This window comes from Thermobia domestica, chromosome 11 (assembly GCF_964235325.1).
Source record: "Thermobia domestica chromosome 11, izTheDome1.hap1.1, whole genome shotgun sequence".
Lineage (NCBI taxonomy): Eukaryota > Metazoa > Arthropoda > Insecta > Zygentoma > Lepismatidae > Thermobia > Thermobia domestica.
Window position 1 is genome coordinate 213,059,240 of NC_137464.1, and position 19,787 is coordinate 213,079,026.

A 19,787-nucleotide genomic window follows, 5' to 3' on the forward strand; every position below is an offset into this window, starting at 1 on the left:
AAATCGGCAACTCTGAATAATTCAGCAGAGGCAACTCCTCAATGGCATACGACGTAACCTTAAAGTAGCTAATTGACATGTTTAGGTTACCTGCCAAGAAAGTATCATCACTTTCAAACTTGATCAATGAATTTGGCTTCCAATAAACTCTCCTTGAATTACGACCTTGGTAAAATCATGTTTCTTTTAAATAAATTTTAAGGGTTTATATTTAAATAAAAATTGCTAAATCGTCTAAACTATTTCAACTATTTTTCTCTTCCCCTAAAATTTTAACGTCTTTGAGTCATGAGAACAACTCTGTCATACAGTAAAGATTTATAAATTATGTGTCATCTTCCTTAACTTTTACATTAACATTTTTTTTACAAGGTTAAACCGGTCAAGGGGTACACCCTTTCTTCGGGAGACACCCTTTCTTCGGGATACATTAACATATCAGGTCTCCTTTAAAAAATATTGATTTCACTAAAACATCCACGGAAGTTTTCCTTTTACTAGTGTTATTTGTTTCTTTAGTTCAAAATCACGCTTAAAAAGTTGTTTTAGTATTGAATAAGACTAATGGTATATTCATTATGTTAATTTCGTCAAGTGTTATCTATGTTTTGTACGTTTCTTCCAGTGTCACTGAACCAACCCCACCGGTGCCTCCGCCTGCTAGGCTGAAACGTCACATGACATTTCTTTTATGTCTTGTCTGTTTGGTAAGTTAACGACGGTACGTATGTATTTTATATTTGATATCAAACGATCTCAACCATATAGCCTGCTAAAGTTCACTATTTCAAAGAACTACAAGACTTGCTATAATGGCTATGAAGACCGTCCTGGATGGGCACCCTTCCGAGACATTGTTAGGGCAATATAGGCCTACTGAAAGCTTTATCGCTTGGAAGGTGCACACAGTAGAGACGCTTAACTTGCAAGATCTGCTTATTGTGGGATTTTTTATTTACGAAATGAAACATTAAGCAAATTTAAAAGAAAAGATTCAACATTACACAATTTAAAAAATGGGTATAGGTCGAAAAAGTTACAGGAGCCGAACTTGACAAAATGCTTTCTAAGAAATGTCATTCATTTAACGATTACAAACATACATTCAAATATGACTAAATGTCAGAATTAACTTAAAATATAAAATTCAATAAATGCATTCATTGCATGAACCAATATTATATACCTATTGGTTCATGCATATACAGGGGTGACTGGTAATTCGATGCATTCCTTGCAAAGGGATATTCTACAAACTTCGGGACATTTTCACCTATATGAACCGGGGGTCGCAAATCGATAGTTTCTGAGTAATTTGCACATGTATAATTTCTTTGAATATTTGGCTTGTAATGTCAGGTGACATGATAGTGTAGGGGTAACGTAATGACTTTATGAATAATACAGCTATCGAACGTAGGTTTACATCCTGTTCACGCCAAAGTCAATTTTTTTACAAAGTGATTGTGAAGAATCGACTTATCATACTGGACAAGCAATACATAAAAATGTGGAAGCAAACACCTGTATCATGATAGAGACGATTTACGAATGCTGGTTGGGAAAGGGAATTACCAGGATATTCCAAAGACATCATTGATCTGCAGTATACACGTTTCGTGTTATCGTTCACAGAAAGAAACACTACACCATTTGTTAAACAAAGTTTGGCTAAAGCAATAGGTGGTGTAGTGGTAACGTGCCAGACTTCCAAATGGAAAATCTTGGTTCGACTCCCCATCAGGTAATATGATTTTTTCGCATAAAATAATGACTGCAGAGATTTTTCTTCTGATGGAGAACTTACAAAGCATCACTGGCGATAATTCAAATAAACAGTGTATGCGTTCTATTTCATACACTGTAATGATAAGTATGTTTCATATTTATAATCGTCCCGTTTTCTCTCTTTCTTGACGTTTCCCTATACTGTCTTTGCATCTTTCACATCTCCCCCTCTCTCCCTCTCTCACACACACGCACTTCATGTTCCAAAGTTAAAATGGACCAAGAGCCCGATATACCTGGTCTGGAGAATCCAATTAACTGTTAACTTCGGCATCGTGTTTTTCGTGCTCTGGGGATAACATCTCCAGTTCTGGTCATCTCTGACAGAAATACTATTTAAACGCAAGGGAATAAGTAAAATCTCTTTTTTTATCCAATGGCTTATCGACTCTCAGTCGAATTACCGGGTCACTACGGATTTGAATCCTCGACCCAGTGGTGGTCTATAACCAATATCATCCGACTGACACGATGATCCGTTTGAGCTCTTAGCGTGTTCATTTTATCTTTGCAAATTACGTTATATCCGGAAGAGATGAAATCAATGCTGATGTTCGAAACAGATAAAGCTTCGGAAAAGACTAGAAAATGGTAACCTCTTTGGTTATTTGAAAACAAAATTTTATTTATACTAGTTCTACACAAAATTTGTTCCCATCCTATAATTCAATGTGTTTTTTCACGTTGAAATTTGAAACATGCTACATCTATGAGGAACATAAACTTTTCCTTTCCAACATTTGTAACTTTTCATTACGATACACTTTGGACTTTTAATATAGGATATTTCTGATAGAAATTTAACAGTAAAATAAAACTCTTCTATTTTCTCCTTCTTTCTTTCTCTTTTCTTTTCTTTTCGTTTTTCTTTTTCTTTTTTTCTTTCTTGTTCAGTTTGCATTAGTAGTCTGAAATGGAGAATATGACCAACGCTATCTACTGGGTTTATTAGAATGTATTTTGGAACATTACATCCAATGAACACTACCGAATTTGCAATCGAACCACGCGGAAACAAAGCATGTATGTTAAACTTTTGACATTATCCTAGATGTGTCTCGGAGATCTACAGCCCAACTTGAAATTGAGTATGCTATCCATTATGAAAGGGACATAACGAATATTTAAAGCATCCTCTATATATTCGAATAGTTCTGAAAAAATATGTAAAAATAAGCGTTATTTCTATATTACTGTTGGATTTCTGGAAACGGAACTTTATAATGTTAGGTGCTTTTCTTACTACGTTTGAATTCCACAGTTTTATCTATTCTCCCTTTTCTTTTTCTTCTTCTCTCCTCTTCTCTCTCTCTGCCTCATTTCTGAATATCTGTGTAATAGACATCCATTGGTTTCAATTTTTCATTGTGTGTGTTCCAGTTTCTCCCTTCATCAACCTATGAATCTTGTTTCGTCTCGGTTTTGTTATTTCATTTTATCGAAACTAATACATGTGTAGTTTGAAATAAGAATTGCGCTCATCTTGTTAGCTAATTTTAATATAGGAGAGAAGAAAGGAGGAGAGAGAGGGGGTATCTTTACCTGACACGATTATGGGATAAGAAGGTGTATATTGGGTGGCCTAACTCCACGGCGTTAGCTGTCGCAATTATTTTGATGCGGAGTGTACAATATTTTGTTTCTAAGCGAATCATATATCTTTTTGAAATCAATAAATAATTGAACTACCGGGGCGTTGTATTTTCTTTTTTTTTCAAATATTTGGCGAATGATAAATGTCTGATCGATAGTTGGTTTTGTCACCTTTGTTGTGAATTGGAATATAGATTGACTCTCTCCACTCTTGTGGTAATTCTTCCTTGTTTCAAATGAAGAAAATGAGTTTGTGTATCTCGTTCTACAATTTTTCGTCTCCACCTAATATTTTCTCAGTGGGAATTTCATTTATATCCGGAAATTTGCGTTTTATTAATTTCGTTATGATAATTTCTATTTCTGTTCGGCTAGGCTCTCAAATATACGGTTCTGCGGTATGCATTTTACTTTCTGCAGGGACATAATTTTTTGATTGTGTTTTTAGCAAATTCGTCGTTGAAATAACCTCTCATGTCAAAAGGCATATCTCAAAAATTGTGCCTTTGAAGGAACATTAGTATGTAATATGACTTTACGAGATATACAGATCTTTTTTAAGAATCATAGGCGACAGAACCTTCATTACTGACAAGGAACGGACATGAACGTGTCATCCGGACATCCGGATCAAACCTAGTCCATTCGATAAACATAACAAAGATATGTCCATGCACAAAATATTAGATTCCATGGACAACAGAGTAGATCACCCTGGGGCCCATTAATCCTGTTAGTATAAAGAAAATTGTAGACTCGCAGTGAAATAGTTATTGTATAAACCCTGTTCATTGCAAAGTCATGGTTTGTAGTTCATTCTTTTCAGCATGAAACAAGCTTACCAGAGGTGCTATGTGTTGGGGTCCATAACGTACTTGAACAGGGAAAATTGGGAGAATGTCGGGAAAATTCCCTCCAGAAGTCTCTCCCATCAACTTTGGACCCCTCTGAAGTCGCCCCAGGTAAAAGCACACAATCCAAATGTATCTCGAAAAATGCTATATGGGATAAGAAATGTGTATACCAAATTTTGTATTGATAAACAGAATGAATATGAGAGAAACGCTTGTATACCAATGTCTGCCAAGCTTGTACACTGTAGTAAAAATGCACGTAGTTTTGTTTATAAAGAAAACATTAATGTATTCTTTAGGATCATTTCATGTCACTTACATAGTCAGTATGATTAATCTAAAAGTATATGCAATGAAATTGCACAAGATGAATTCGCATTTTTACAATTCCTGAGTATTTTTTTTTTTTTTAAGAATTATCATTTCTCATTTTTATTTTTAGTTGTGCAGTACTATGAGTGCCATAGCTATAAAGGTGATGAAGGTAAAAATAAATTCTCAGGGTGTTATTGTTAAAGTACAAGACCTACAAGACGCTCCTACCTCTTATCCAGACAAAAATATTGGTAAGGATAAAGTCATGTATCTTTGAAATTAAGACGGAAAATATCGTGTTCTCTTGAAGTAGAATAGATATTTGTTTTCATTTATTCATAGCTTTTACTTTTTTTCCTGTCAAAGTTCTACGTCATAACTGAAAAAATTAATGAAATAGAGTATAATACATTTGAAGTAGAGATTTGAGGTTTACTTTTAGAATTCTTAATGAAAATAATTTGCTGTATAGGTTTTAAAACATTGAAACAACTGGCTAATTGTATGTCGTTCCTAAGCTCAGAAATTCTTTTTTTGATATAAAGTAACACCGGAACCCTTTGATTTCACGAATTTTCTTGAAATCGCAGTTTGATCTATCCCAGTTTGATAGACAAAATCTTAGAAATTGGACTGCAAACGCTGATCGTAGTTGAGATCAGCGCAAAATGCAATCCATCATAATTTATTATTAAAGTACGCTACTTTTGCAATAAAAGACAATGTGCCATTGTCTCTTCTTTATGAGAGAACAGTTCTCTTTCGATCTCACATTCAGTTCAAGGTCAACGATGAATTCTTTTGCAAACCTGACGTTTTCCTTTAGGTGTCTGTTAGATTCTAATGAACAGCATCTGCTATTGATTACATTACAACTTGAGACTGACCATAAAATTGATGATAAATAGAACAAATCTACTTCGACATTTTATTACATCTATAATGAAATCGCTTCAGTGGGCATTCGAGATGCAAAACAAGGAATATTTTTCAGAAACCAGATAACTAGTAAAAACAGGGACTAATAACACTCTCTCTTCTGTCTTTCTATGTTTGCAAAGTTTTTTCATAGCATTAGTTCAGAAATATAAAGTCGTTTAGCTAAGCTCTCCTACTTTGCGTTGAAATGATGGAAGAAAAGTAGTGCTGGGTTTAAAATATTTTGAAAAAATTGAAAAACGAGTCGGAGACAAGTAGCATCTAGCATTCATATGTGTTAGAAAATGAATATTTATATAACATTTTTTTTTTGTTTGTTTGTTTTTGTTGTAAAAATGAAGGTTCATTTCATGGATTGTGTATCTCTGATTCTCCGTTTGTTGTTACTACGGATTCAGTAGTAAACAAATAACTTCATTTGGACATATTTAAGACCAGCTACTACTTAGATAATTAGTAGAATGTTTAAGGTAATATATTTTTTAAAAAAATAATTATTAATTTTTTCTACTTTATTAGTATTCTTGTTTCTGACACATAAAAAATAATTTATGTCCACGTAAAAGAATAAATATATATAAAAAATCCTACGTTGTCAAAAGTTCGATACAAAGCTTATGGAAATTTAAATTTGTTTAGCAATTTGCTACGCAAAAAGCAAAATCTAAAAAAAATAAATTTTAAAAAATAGAAACGCTGATATATATACAAGGTGTTTCAAAACAATACCGACAACGTTTGGGAGGTGCTTCCTGACACCAAGGCAAAATAAAAAGTATAGACCAACTTGGTGTACAAACGCTCCTTTTCGGAGTTACAGGCTGCCGAAAGCATGAAAAAATGAACTTTAAAGGTCCATAGCTCCAAAACTATGGGACCTATCGTAGTTGGGTCAAGACTTCACTTAGGAACTAGTATGTGTCCCCTACCCAAATATTCAAGTTTCAGAATCCTGCGATACTTCCTTAACAATTTTTATATAGCTAATCTGATTTTCACGAAGCTTTGCACCCCTTGTAAACAATGCAGACTGCAGTGCAGAAATGTTGCCAACTAATTAAACAAAAAATGTTGTGTACAATTTTGTGCTAAGAAATGAATAAACAAACTGAAGGAGCAAAAACAATTAGATTAAAAATAAAATGGCATGGGCTTGTGATAGAACAATCAGGAACCATTTTCACTCGTTTGCAGTGGCGTACGCACTGCTCTCCTGAATCTTTGAACTACTATGTAAACACAGACACGCACCAGGAGGAAGAAGTGAAGAATGTTGAATTTCTTCTACCAGTGTAAATTACAACTAAAACTTACTATCCCCACTCCTAACGTTTCCTCTACCTAGAATCTACCTAAAATCTTAGGATTCAGATCCACTATTACATGATGACTTAGTGTTCCTACTAGCAGATCTATGGTTGGGTGGATGGATTAAAGTTTATCATCCCCTTCAACAACAAGGTTCTATGAGATTAGGACCTACAGCCGAACGAGTGATCCGAACTACATGCATTTCTTCCGGAAATCAAACGCGGGTCTCCAGCCCGACGACGAGTATGCGGATCATATAGCCACAAAGGAGTTAATTATCAGATCTAGAAACATGTGCAGTTGTACTCACGACATCTATTCAAAATTGAGCTGTTGTGGGGCCGCGGTGGCTCAGTGGTAGAGCGTTTACCTCTGGCACATGGGGTTCCTGGTTCGATCCCAGCTCGCGCCAGTGAACCTTGTGATGGACAAACACCGTGTGCGTGGGTTTCCTCAGGGTCCTTCAGTTTCTTCCCACTTTCTTCATTCCACCATTTCATTCATGTTTTCATCATCACCGTTTCCTTTAGCCTAGCCTGCATAATCGTGGGACATAAAACTCAAAAGATTTTATCTCATTTCATTTCAAAATCAAGCTCCTTGTACGTTTCCATTACAGGCAAGCGAGTGTTTGGAACAAGCAATTGTTCATTCTGCAAGAACTTGAAAACTACTGAGTTTACTTATTTATTAAATAGAGAATTTATTTTTTTATTTCCTTTGCTATATGTAATAAATTACCTATAAAATATATTTTGAATCCTCGTGACTTATCCTTTCATTTGATATCTAACAGAAAAGCTACGCCATAAACTAATACCAGTCATGAGAGTATGAAGACTCTATCGACATCTTATTCAACAAATTCCAAGAAACTTTTTAGATAATACATAGGAATAAAGACACACTATTTAACATGGGCATAGTACCTCCTCTTAATTTCACTGCAGCCAGAAAAAAATAAGACTGAAAAGCTATGCACATTCCTATCCAATATTATAAAAATTCTTAAATGTTGAAGATTCCTTTGTACATTATTTCATTTCTGGCACCGAATATTCGGTTTTTGCATCTTTAAAATGGTCATTTATTCTGATCGCATTTTAAAAAGGCGATATACAAATTATAACTGAAAAAATTAGCCTCATATTACTTCGTAATGAATCACTAAAACAGGTTTTATCCTCTTTAACTTCTCTCTATCCCCCTCTCTCTCTTTCTTTTTCTTTAATGACTATTCCCTCATCTCTAATGAAAGGTCAAACAAAGATCTGAAATACTGTAAGGAACTTATTATCTTCAATAAGAACAGCGAGTTCACTTGATTTCTCTTTTTCATTTTCTTAGCCCATTTTCATGAAATGACACAACTGTTTGACAACCATTCTTTGTGAAAAACTGAAAAATAACCATGAGTTAGCAACATTGAAACTGAGACTAATAACAGTTTGTTCTTCCATGAGCAAATAGTACACAACAAATGCAACGTATTATGGTAATTAATGTATTGTTAAGGCATCGTAAGAACATTTAGGATCCGACTCAAAGTATGTACCTATATGGGATCGAAATCTTGAACCAAAATCGAATTTGTAAGAGAAAACTGTTACAACAAATGACAAAACACACGAAATGCGCAACACAATTTAAAGATGTCGCCCAAGGAAGCCAGCAGGTTACCTGCTGCTCCTTGTTATTCCGCTAAACATAAACAAGGCATACCCGTACGTGCAGAAGAAAAGCAAATACTTTATCAAAAGATATCAACGTTGTTCAATTCACTTGAAGTAAATTAAGATTTATAATAGCTAATTGTAATGTTCTCATAGAATATTTATTTACTTACTTTGTAGTACTGAAGTTAGTATGTGTACATTCACATGCTATACAATGTAAGAAAGCACATCAATAAATTGAGCTTAAGGGGGAAAAGTACAATCTGTTTTTCATGGATATGCGTAATGATGTAGGTACTAGATGAAAAGGAAATAATCTCCCATAATGATAAATATGCTTGCTGTTACATACCAGCGCCATCTCTTTATCGTTCAGTTGATAATTTGACATAACTCATTGTAATTTCATCTATAATTACAGTTGGGAGGAAAATAACAATGTTCAGTTGCTCTTAAAGGAGGGGGAATTATATAGTATTGGGAATTTTGCCCTATATCACAGCAATGCTGTGAGAGTGAGACGAGTAATGCACATCGCAGTAGCAGAAATAAATGCACGTGCTGCAGCAGAAATATTGCGGGAAACAGACGAAACAATTTCCTCTTCACCAATCAGCAAATAGTTGTGCGCGCAGTGATACAACATCAAGTTACGCGGTTTGTTTTTGAAAGGTGCAAAGGACTGTGAAAAACGCTTTAGTTGGTGAGTACTTCAGATTATATGCGCGTACGAAACTCCCTCTATAAAAATTGTTGCGTGAGTACTTTAGGATTCTGAAACATGTATTTTTGGACAGCGCACATATTAGTTCCTAAGTGAAGTCTTGACTCGACTACGGTAGGCCCCATAGTTTTGGAGCTATGGACTTTTAAATTTCATTTTTTCATATTTTTCGACAGCCTCTAACTCCGAAAAGAAGTATTTGTGCACCCAGGTTGGTCTATACTTTTTGTCTTATCTTGGTGGCAAGAATCCCCTTCCAAATGTTGTCGGTGTCGTTTTGAAATACTCTGTGTATATATACCAAACATTAAGCGGCGTAACTACTATTAAGATTTTTAAACTTAATTAAATGTGCCTTTCATGTAATTTTATTAAGAGAGTAATTTTATTTTTAAAAACTACCAAAAATCAACAGGCTCGAAAATTGGGCTTCTTTCACTATTGGATAAGCAACTTTGCTGGCATAAAACAAGTTAATATTCAGTTTAATTATTGCTTGCGGTCGATAATAAACACGATAAAATATGTTGATTAATATCCAATAAAACTAATGAGCAAAAACAGACAATTATGTCAAAAACTCTTTTTTTTTTGTGTGTGTGTGTATGTGTGTGTGTGTAAACATTTTCTTTCAGTATTCTGTTGAAACATGGAAACAACAGTAAATCAAATCTAAGTTTAACGCAAGGTCGGACAGGGTACTAGTTGGTCCCAACAACTGACATATTGTGTTGGCCCCGAATTTTCAATCCTCCAAACCACCATTACCCCAACTGCCTACTGTTTTCCCACAATAAAAGCACATTGTTACCTCAGATAAAACAGACTATTCTTTAGCCGCCACATTGTACATTATACCATAAAAATCAAAATATAAAATCAGTGTGTATATATTATGTAACAATATTTATGAGAATAACACACACATAATCATAACTTCAGCATTCTAGACAGTTCGATGGAACTAGCCACAATATCATCTATTGCCTTTTCATAATCGAAATGAAAAACTTAAATCGCCGTGATATCAAAAATCATGAAAGTGATCTCAGGTCTCTTTCTGTTAGGTTTTAAATTGTTTTTCCTGGGCCAAGAAACTAAAATCTCGAGAATTGTATTGTCAAGCCACTATACTTTTGGCTTCCTTTTATATTCCGCTATAGGAAACGTTTTGCTAATAAAACTCCAGTTATTGTTATTATTAGCAAAACAGAGTTTTATTAGCAATGTTGAATTTTCCAAAGTTGCAATGAATAATTTACAAGGAAGCGTGTTGGATTTCACTATTGTTTTTGCTTGCACCGACATGACTCTGAAGTAGGGGTGTTCGATAAGGCTGAGGACCTATCGAACTTCGAGAGAGAAAATTTATCGAATTGTCATCGGTTACTCGAAACCGTTCGAGTATTTGAAATTATCGAAATTTCGAGTATTATCGAAATGTCGAGAGTTTCGGGTATTATCGAAATTTCGAGTATTATCGAGGTATGGGTATTATCGAAAGTTCGGGTATTATCGACATTTCGAGTATTATCGAAGTTTCTGATATTATCGACATTTCGAGTATTATCAAAGTTTCGGGTAGTATCGAAAGTTCGAGTATTATCGAAGTTTCGGGTAGTATCGAAATTTTGAGTATTATCGAAGTTTCGGGTATTATCCAAAGTAGTGATGGGCAGTTCGGTTTCTTCACCTCTCCATTGATTCCTTCTTGCAGCCAAACTAGTCAAACAACTTTTTTTTTCACCTGATAAGTTATTGCAAAGTTGTATTTGTGAGGAGGAAAGCGTACAGAAAGGGATTGCGTTTTCGTCCAACACACACACACACACACACACACACACACACAGGAAATTAAATATCTTCCTGAATTTTATCTCTTGTTTGTTATTTGCTGACAGATATTGTATCAGTGCTGTCAGACATACATCTTAAACGTACAAATAGGGTAATTTGCTCTTCATACGATATAGTATACGCCCAACACCTCAACCATATTAATCGCGTACGGTGTTGCTAAAATGTTGTAGCAAAATTTTATTTTTAAGCCAAATGTGTTATTTCTGTCGGTTTGCTTTCCGTTAATGGCCACTAGTTCACACATTGCCGCAATCATATATGATGATGATTTGGGCGCAAACTCCCCCTTTAGCCTTTCAGTAAAATAAATGTTGGTCAAATCAGTGGCGATTTCAGGGGGTTGTTCAGGAGGAATATTCTCCCCACAAACATATCTCTGATCATGTTAACCGTGGCTTACCAGTATTTTTGCTACTTTCACTCTCCGTGTATTCAAAATCCCCCGGGGTAGAATTACCATAATTTCTGGATATTTTTAAAAATGGTGTGTGTTTATTGAGAAGTTAAGAAAAGTCTAATCTCAAGTTCCAAAAATGCTCATGCTCATTTTCTATACTTAAAATATATTTTTATATTATTGTCTTAATTATTTCCCTGAGTAAAGTATTTTTGCGAAGAACACCTTATCGCTATTGATTTTTTCATAAACATCAACACAAGACAGAGTTACAAGCCAAGCACTTGACCAAAGACAGCGAAATTTCCCAGTCTTCCATTTTCCCTAAAATTTCGGGCATTAGTTAATCTCAGACAATTTTCCGGACACAGACTTGAATCTAGGACGTATGGTAAGCCTACCGGGGGAAACCTTGAAATCATCACTAAATTTAATGAAGATGAAAAACGGAAATAAATTTATTTCCTCGACAGTGAATATACAGTGTAGCATATGTTCTATACAGTTGGTTTGTATATACATTATGATGAATCCACACACTAACGGATCCAGAAGCGTCGTTTGGTGGAGGCAGATTACTTCCTGGACGAATAATGTAGATTTTAAAAACGTAAGAGTTTTGCATCAATTCAGAATAACGTGGTGCATTATTTTATACAGAGTGTTTCAAAACAACACCGTCAACGTTTGGGAGGCGATTCATGACATAGGGTTACCATATTACCTGATTTTAGCGGATACCACCAGATTTTCAGGTCTTATGTTCGTCTCCCGCTTAATTATCTCTTAATCACGTAAAACAACCGCTTTTTTGGATTGGAGAAAAATCTAAGACGACTTTGTTGATAAAGTGTTGTTATATTAAACGTAAACTGCTACATTTCTTTGTCTATCTCAATCGCGAATGGACAGATGACAGAAACAAGATGAACGTAGAAACTGCCAAATTATTACTACTGGTTTTGTACAATATGAAAGACGTAGGTATCATGCGTAAAATTTTATGATAAGATTTTATGCAATCGATTTTTTTTTTAAAGTTAAAGGGAATGAAAAATGTAAAAACATTTGGCATAATCATACACATTTTGGTTCAACCCATATATGATCTCATGGGTGCGTATTTCTTTGATGATATTCTGATCAGTTCAACTGAACAAGTCTATGTTGTTACGTAATCTATATGTTCAACTAGTCTATATATTCAGAAATGATTGCAAATTGAACTACGGTATCCTTAGCATTTTGTTTAGATTAGATTCATTATTAGTATTTTTTTCTTTTAAAATGTTTATACTGTATTTCATATATTGTGAAACTGTGGTAATTTCGTATGTTAGTATTATTTCAAGTAGCAATCTTTGAAAATGATTAGAAATTTTATAAGAGATGGACCAAGACTTCTAAATATGTTTTAGTTTTCTTACGATAAAAGTTTAGAAATTATTTTGTATTTCTTAGAGAGAAAACCGTATGATATACCGCTTATATATATATCGCTTGCTTTTTTTTTTTTTTTTTTTTTTTTTTTGAAAAACAACTTGTCTTAAAGATATCCTTATTAGAGATATCTTACTGTAATACTTACTTTACAATTCGAGACTCACATTTGTTAAACTTAATAAAACATTAAAGGCAAAAACTAAATTTACTTTACTTTAGTTTTGTTAGAAAAGTACATTGGAAGTGTCACTTAACAAAGAAATCACTAAAAAAATTGTCAGAAGGATCGTCAGTATTTGTAATACACAAGTTCACATCAGTACTTACGGTTTAGAATCCCCCGCTTTTCTAATTTCTAAATATGGCAACCCAAAGTTATCGTCGGATGCCACATACAAACAGACAGACAGACAGACAGGACGGCCTGTAATAGGGAGCTTTGTACCCAAAATTCTCAAGGTTGGTTTCACGAGAATCTCAAATACTCGAAGGCATCCAAGCGCCGGATAGTAAGTTTTCGAAACGGCAGTTTGATAAGTCTTCAGACTTATCGAATTTCCTTACCTCTACCTATATCAGTAGCTCTCTCTATACAGAACTTTAAATTAAACTCTCGAAATCATATGTAAAATTATTTTTCTGCCTGTCCCGTTATTGGCGCAATCGGCAAAGTGACTATTAGTAGACTAGTGGTGTCTTGGATTCCAATTCCATTTAAGTGATGCATGTTTTCTCTTCCTTTTTCTCTCATGTGACAGACTACTTAAGCCTTGTAGAGATCTGTGGGGAAAAAAATTTTCCTTCACTTCATTGCTAAGGAGAGAAGTTTTAAAATGAACACCCTGCATATATATATACATATTATATACAACTATGATAACTTCGAATACATTGTTTCTTCCGAACACTCCGATAGTCCCGAACTTTTCAAAATTTTCAAGCGACTCGACAAATGCGATCATATTGATATATTTCTGTATTTGCTGCTTTCAAACAATTCGAGACTCTCGAACAGTTCGAGTGTCTCGAAGTTGTCTAATGTTTCTTACATTTCGAGTGCCTCGAACACTTCGAGAGTCCCGAACATGTCGGGAGTCTCGAACATTTCGAGTCTCAAACATTTCGGGAATCTCGAACATTTCGGGATTCTCGAACATTTCGAGAGTCTCGATCATTTCGAGTGTCTCGAACATTTCGGGAGTCTCGAAAGTTCGATAATTCGATAAAATTAAAATTCTTTATCGATGAAACGGTTTTGAAATTTTATCGAATTGTTATCGATTACTTGATTATCGGAACAGCCCTACTCTGAAGGTGACACGGCCAATTCTTACTTATAGGGGACGTGAATCGCAAAGAGCTTGATGTATGCAGATTGCCGCCGTGACTGTTTCACAAGAATATTAGTTATCGCGCACATTTTCCACATTTTTTCTCTTCTTCCAGACCTCATCTCTTTATTAAAATTTTCATTTGGCCCCTGTCTGGGCGGCCATTGCCTAGCCACCTGGGTCAGTCCAGGCCTGGTTCAACGTTCCTATTGTATGTCCTGTTGTATGCTAAAGGAGATGGCAACGAAAAAATAAATGAATGATAATAGAAGTAATAAAATGAAGGAAGAAGGAAGAGACGTTACTTTGTGCTTAATCTAGGTCATCTCCCTGGGTATGCCATTGAATAATATATATAATGATTTATATTCATTTGGTAATGGTCTTTTAAATCGTTATGCAACACCGAGGTTATGAAGAACTGAACTTGCTATTAACTGGTCTCCAAATCAAAACCGGGACGTGAATCAGTATGGTTGGTAGATGCACATACCATCATAAAAGGTCAACTCTCATAGCATTTCCAAACATGCTATCTCATATGGAAAAGAGCTGGATTACAGAACCATGCCACCGACTCCAGTATCTGACCTTTTGTTTTAAACCATGGAACTAACTATTTTAACTTCGATCATATCATGTTTCAGCTTCTCGATACTTTTCTCTGTGACCAGATACTAGAACCATCTTTACAGAGTACAGTATGTTTCCCCTGTGTTCATTAGTAGATCATTCGTATAATATAAGAGAAATAGCAGCTATTTTAGAATCAATTCTTAAGGCATTCCTTGGTATCTGTCTTTGTAAATTGATTTCTATATCTCTTTTTTACGTTTTTCATCATATAATTTAATCGATTATAACATGGCGTCCAACTAATCACGTCACAGCTATCTTTTCTTACTTATTGATACATTTAGCGAAAGGTCCTATCTGATCATCTTTGTGCCATGTGGTTATGTTAAGTAGTGGAATTGGAAATTCATTATTACCAGTATGCTTGTACGTTCATAGACCTCTCTTAGATATAATACCTTTTGAGAAATATTTCAACAATCGCTTCCGCTTCTTATTGCCACTCTTTTGTCAAAACTAATCATTTTCTTTTCCCGTGCGCAAACTGTAATACCTTAAATGTCATTACGATTACTGCATAAGTGCCTAAAACAGGTGCATAGAATCACTGATGTGTCGAAGATTACCTAAAGTATATGGTCATGAATATGGAAATGATGAATAAATACATTTAATAGACTTAATAAAAGCTAGATCTATCAGTGCAATTCAAACGAGCAATTATATGTATTTCAAATCAATCAAGAAAACCCCATCATGAGCGCCTGAAAAATAATAATAAAGATTATTATACATACTTGCATTGTAGTTTAGAATACAAACACCAGGGGCAGACATGACGTAAAGTATGTCTTTGAAATTTTAAGGTATCAATGAGAAAAGTCACTCTACACATTCAATCCAGCCGTAATTTAAAATTTTAGATTTAAAAAAGTGGATAATCTATACAATAACAATCATAATAGAGAGGAGTATTGGAGGTCAAAATCGTTGAGAAATTTGAAAAGCGAGTAAAGTTTTTATATAGAAACACATCAGAAGAATTATGGGAAATGTGAAATGGAAGGATGTCTCCACTTCAAACACACCGGAGGCACTAAAGAGAGACACTCAGTATCAAGCATTTAATTGTCTGTCGCTGGAAGATGAAAAGAGAAAAAAAAGAAAATTTCATTTTACGCAGCTCGCACACTTTTGTTAGGTTAAAAAAAAAGCAATAACTTTGTATTCAGAAAGATAACGTCTGTTTGTTACATGTAGGGATGCACGCGAGACGCGAGAAGGCTCGTTTCGTCTCGCGTCTCGTCTCGCATTTGCGAGACGAGACTGAAAATTTTATGCGAGACGCGAGACGAGACTCAGTTAGGTCTCGCACGAGAAGTCTCGCGAGACTTCTCTCAGTCTCGCAACATTTATGAATTACATGTAATTATATATTTAGTGATTTTACATTTATTGAATTTTCTAAGTTGAGCGTTAATGCCTCCAGGAACAAAAAAGTGATTGGGGCAATAGACATTTTATGAGATTTATATTATTCAAGGTTGAATTTCAGAATTAAAGCCTTCTTTAGTTTCTAAACATCATTAAAAAAGAAAAGCTTTGTAAATTGGAAATTTATTACAACATCGATTTAGGACTTTATTTTGCGACACAAACACATACACGCGGGCGCGCACGAATACATGAATTTCTGTTTTTGGTCTGAAAAGCGAATAAGACTCCTTATTGCTGCAAAATGTGATATTTCTGTTGTTTCTGTCTTTTTCACATTACTACTAGCGATTTATGTTGGGGGATGGCGGGGAAATCCCCTCTCGTCAAAGTTTATCCGGGGTCCGGCTCGCAGAAATAACATGATATTTTTACATGGAATAAGTATTTTCTTTCTATATATTTATCAAAAACATCCCCCTCTAGTTCGGAAATTTTAATTCAAACACTGGTTTGGTAGGATGGCCCTATAGGTTTGATGCGAGATGGTAGGAATGGCCCTATATATGTCAGTAAATTTATTTTCTAGATCTGGCAACACTATATAAGTTGAAAGCGAAAGTTGATAAAATGCGATAATGCAACATTGCTACAAGCGCGAACGAACCAAAAGAATTGGGTCGTATTGTGTTATGAGGAGTTCTTTTGTTGTCTACAAGCGCTTTTGGTGGTATAAAAACATCTTTATAATGGAAAATCACCCTTCAAGGAAACGACCAAAACGTGTAAATGTTGATAGTGGCGACGATATTTTAGAAGAGCCAAATATTGATGGAGACCTTTAAGCTGGAAAACAATGTTGGATCCAGCAACAATTTATGCTGGTTTTGCTGTAAATTATGCTATTAACCCTTTGGGGATCCCATGGTACAGTCTGTGCCATACGGGGTGTTTCTTGGTACATTGCGTTATAACTCTCCTATTTGAGCTTTTTCGTCCGTTTTTTTTTTTTTGTTTTTTGTTTTTTGTTTTTTGTTTTTCAAGTCCAGAGGCATTGTAGAAGACCTTACGTATGGTTTCACACCTTCCTGCGTCGAGACATAGGAGGTGATGACGTCATAATTCTAATATATATATATATATATATATATATATATATATATATATATATATATATATATATATATATTCTTTTAATATTGCGGGGCCGGTCTATGTTCATCATTTTTTGGCGGGCTTATTTTTACACGTAGAAGATTGAAATTTTGCACAAACATTCACTCCACCGAGTAGTATTTACCAGATTTTTTTAGATTTCTGCGTTAAAACAGGGGGGATTCAGAGGGGCAAAAAGTTGAAAAAAGGGATATTTTACCAAAAAATCCCTTTCCTCGCGATTTTCCCGCCTTAAATACATGGTGGAGACAAGTGATTGGTACCGCCTGAAAGGCAGTTCTATTCTGAAGGGAATGATGTGCGACACATGACCCTAGGGTAATTAGGGAAATGTCAGGGAATTTTTATGAAAATATACTTCTGTATAGGGGAATTTTGGACATTTTCGGTATTATTTTTTGCGGGCTTATTTTTGCACCTAGAAGATTGAAATTGTGCACAAACATTCAGTCCACCGAGGAATATTTACGAGATTTTTTTCGTACTTCTGTGTTAAAACATGGGGGTACAAAGGGGCTAAACGTAGAAAAAGGGAAATTTTTACCAAAAAATCCCTTTCACGAGATTTTCTCGCCTTAGATACATGATGGAGACAAGTGAATGGTACCGCCTGAAAGGCAGTTCTATTCTGAATGATCCTAGGGTAATTAGGGATGTCTCAGGGAATGTTTAAAAATGTTCCTCTGTATACGGGAATATAGGACATTGTCGGTATATATATTTTTTGGCGGGCTTACTTTTGCACCTGGAAAATTGGAATTCTGCATAAACATTCAGCCCCACCTAGTAGTATTTATCAGATTTTTCAGATCTCTGCGTTAAAACAGGGGGTCCAGAGGGGCTAAAAGTTGAAAAAATGGATATTTAGACCCAAAAAATCTCTTTTTTTCGGGATTTTCCCGCCTTAGATACATGATGGAGACACGTGAGTCATACCGCCTGAAAGGAAGTTCTAAGCTGAAGAGAATGATGGGTGAAACATGACCCTAGGGATGTCTCAGGAAATTTTTTACCTGAGATCATGGTGTTTTACGATAATTTGGTGCATGGTGGGAATTCTTGATAAAATTTCTTCCGCCCTTACTATTCAAAATAGAAACTTGAAATTTGGCACAGAAATTTAGTATACCAAGTACTGTTTATCAGTTTCTTTTTAGATGGTTACGTTCATACAGGGCCGCTCCAAAGGGGCCCAAAGTGCGAGAAAAAAATCCCTCTGTAATTTTCCCTTTGACATCATTTTTCCCGCTCGTGGTATATGGTATGAGCATGCAAGTGGTACCAATTGACAGCCAGCTTCATTCTGAAGAGAGTGAGATATGAACCATGATCCTAGGATAAATAGTGACGATGCAGTAGCTGCTTGACTGAAAGTCTAAAAAATAACCCAAAAAGCCGGGTACCGGAAAGGGTTAATTTGACGAAAATTAATGGTCCAGGAATCAAATTCCAGCACAACTTTTCTTTTAATTTAGAGCGGAGGGGACACAAGTTCGGATACCATGTTGAACTCTAGGTTCCGTCTCCTTAGGATGTTATGAACATTCATCCCATGGAAAGCAATGGCAAACCACCAAGGATTCAGCTTGCCAAGGGATTTTTAGGTCAAATACCTGCCTTCGGACAGAATATCACATCATCATTCATTAACAGCCATAGAATAACACATTGCAAAATTTTGACCAGAATATATGCGAGACTGCGAGACCATGAGAGAAAGTCTCGCGCGAGACGCGAGACGAGACTCAAGATTTTATGCGAGACGCGAGACGAGACTCAAGATTTTATGCGAGACGCGAGACGAGACTTCACATTTGCGAGACGAGACGAGACACGAGACGAGACCAACATTTGAGGCTGCGAGACGAGACGAGACTTTTCCATTTCTCGTCTCGTCTCGTCTCGCGTGCATCCCTAGTTACATGATTTCGAGCCTCTCTTGTGCCTTCCTAGGTAACTTCTCTCTTGCTGCTACTTCTTTTCTTAACTATTCATCCACGTGGAGGACGTTCTTGAGACATTAGAACTCATCATCTGCCGAAAACCCAATAAATTTGTGTAGCTTGTAGATCCTTATGCATCTTTTCTCATGGATATATATTCTTGAAAACTGAATTTTAACAACTTGCATGGTGTAGAAAAGCTATTTACTGAAGTATGCAACTAATAACAATGAGAAACTATTTACAGAAGTATGCCTGTAATAATAATAAGAGATTATTTACGGAAGAATGCCCCTGATAACGATGGGAACTATTTACAGAAGTATGACTAATAACGACAAGAAACCAATTACATAAGCATGCCACTAATAACGATGAAAAACTATTTATAGAAGTATGCCACTAATAACAATAAGAAATTATATTT

The 19,787-nt window shown here is 35.3% G+C and overlaps 1 protein-coding gene across 1 annotated transcript in view; it reads left to right on the forward strand.

The window, feature by feature from the left end:
- LOC145663738 (uncharacterized) overlaps positions 1-19,787 on the forward strand; it is an 80,103-nt gene that overhangs the window by 25,316 nt on the left and 35,000 nt on the right. Inside the window, exons 2-3 of the mRNA XM_081729822.1 lie at positions 626-707; positions 4,678-4,801. Coding sequence (XP_081585948.1) covers positions 626-707; positions 4,678-4,801 — 206 coding nt within the window. The remainder of the gene's footprint in view (positions 1-625; positions 708-4,677; positions 4,802-19,787) is intronic.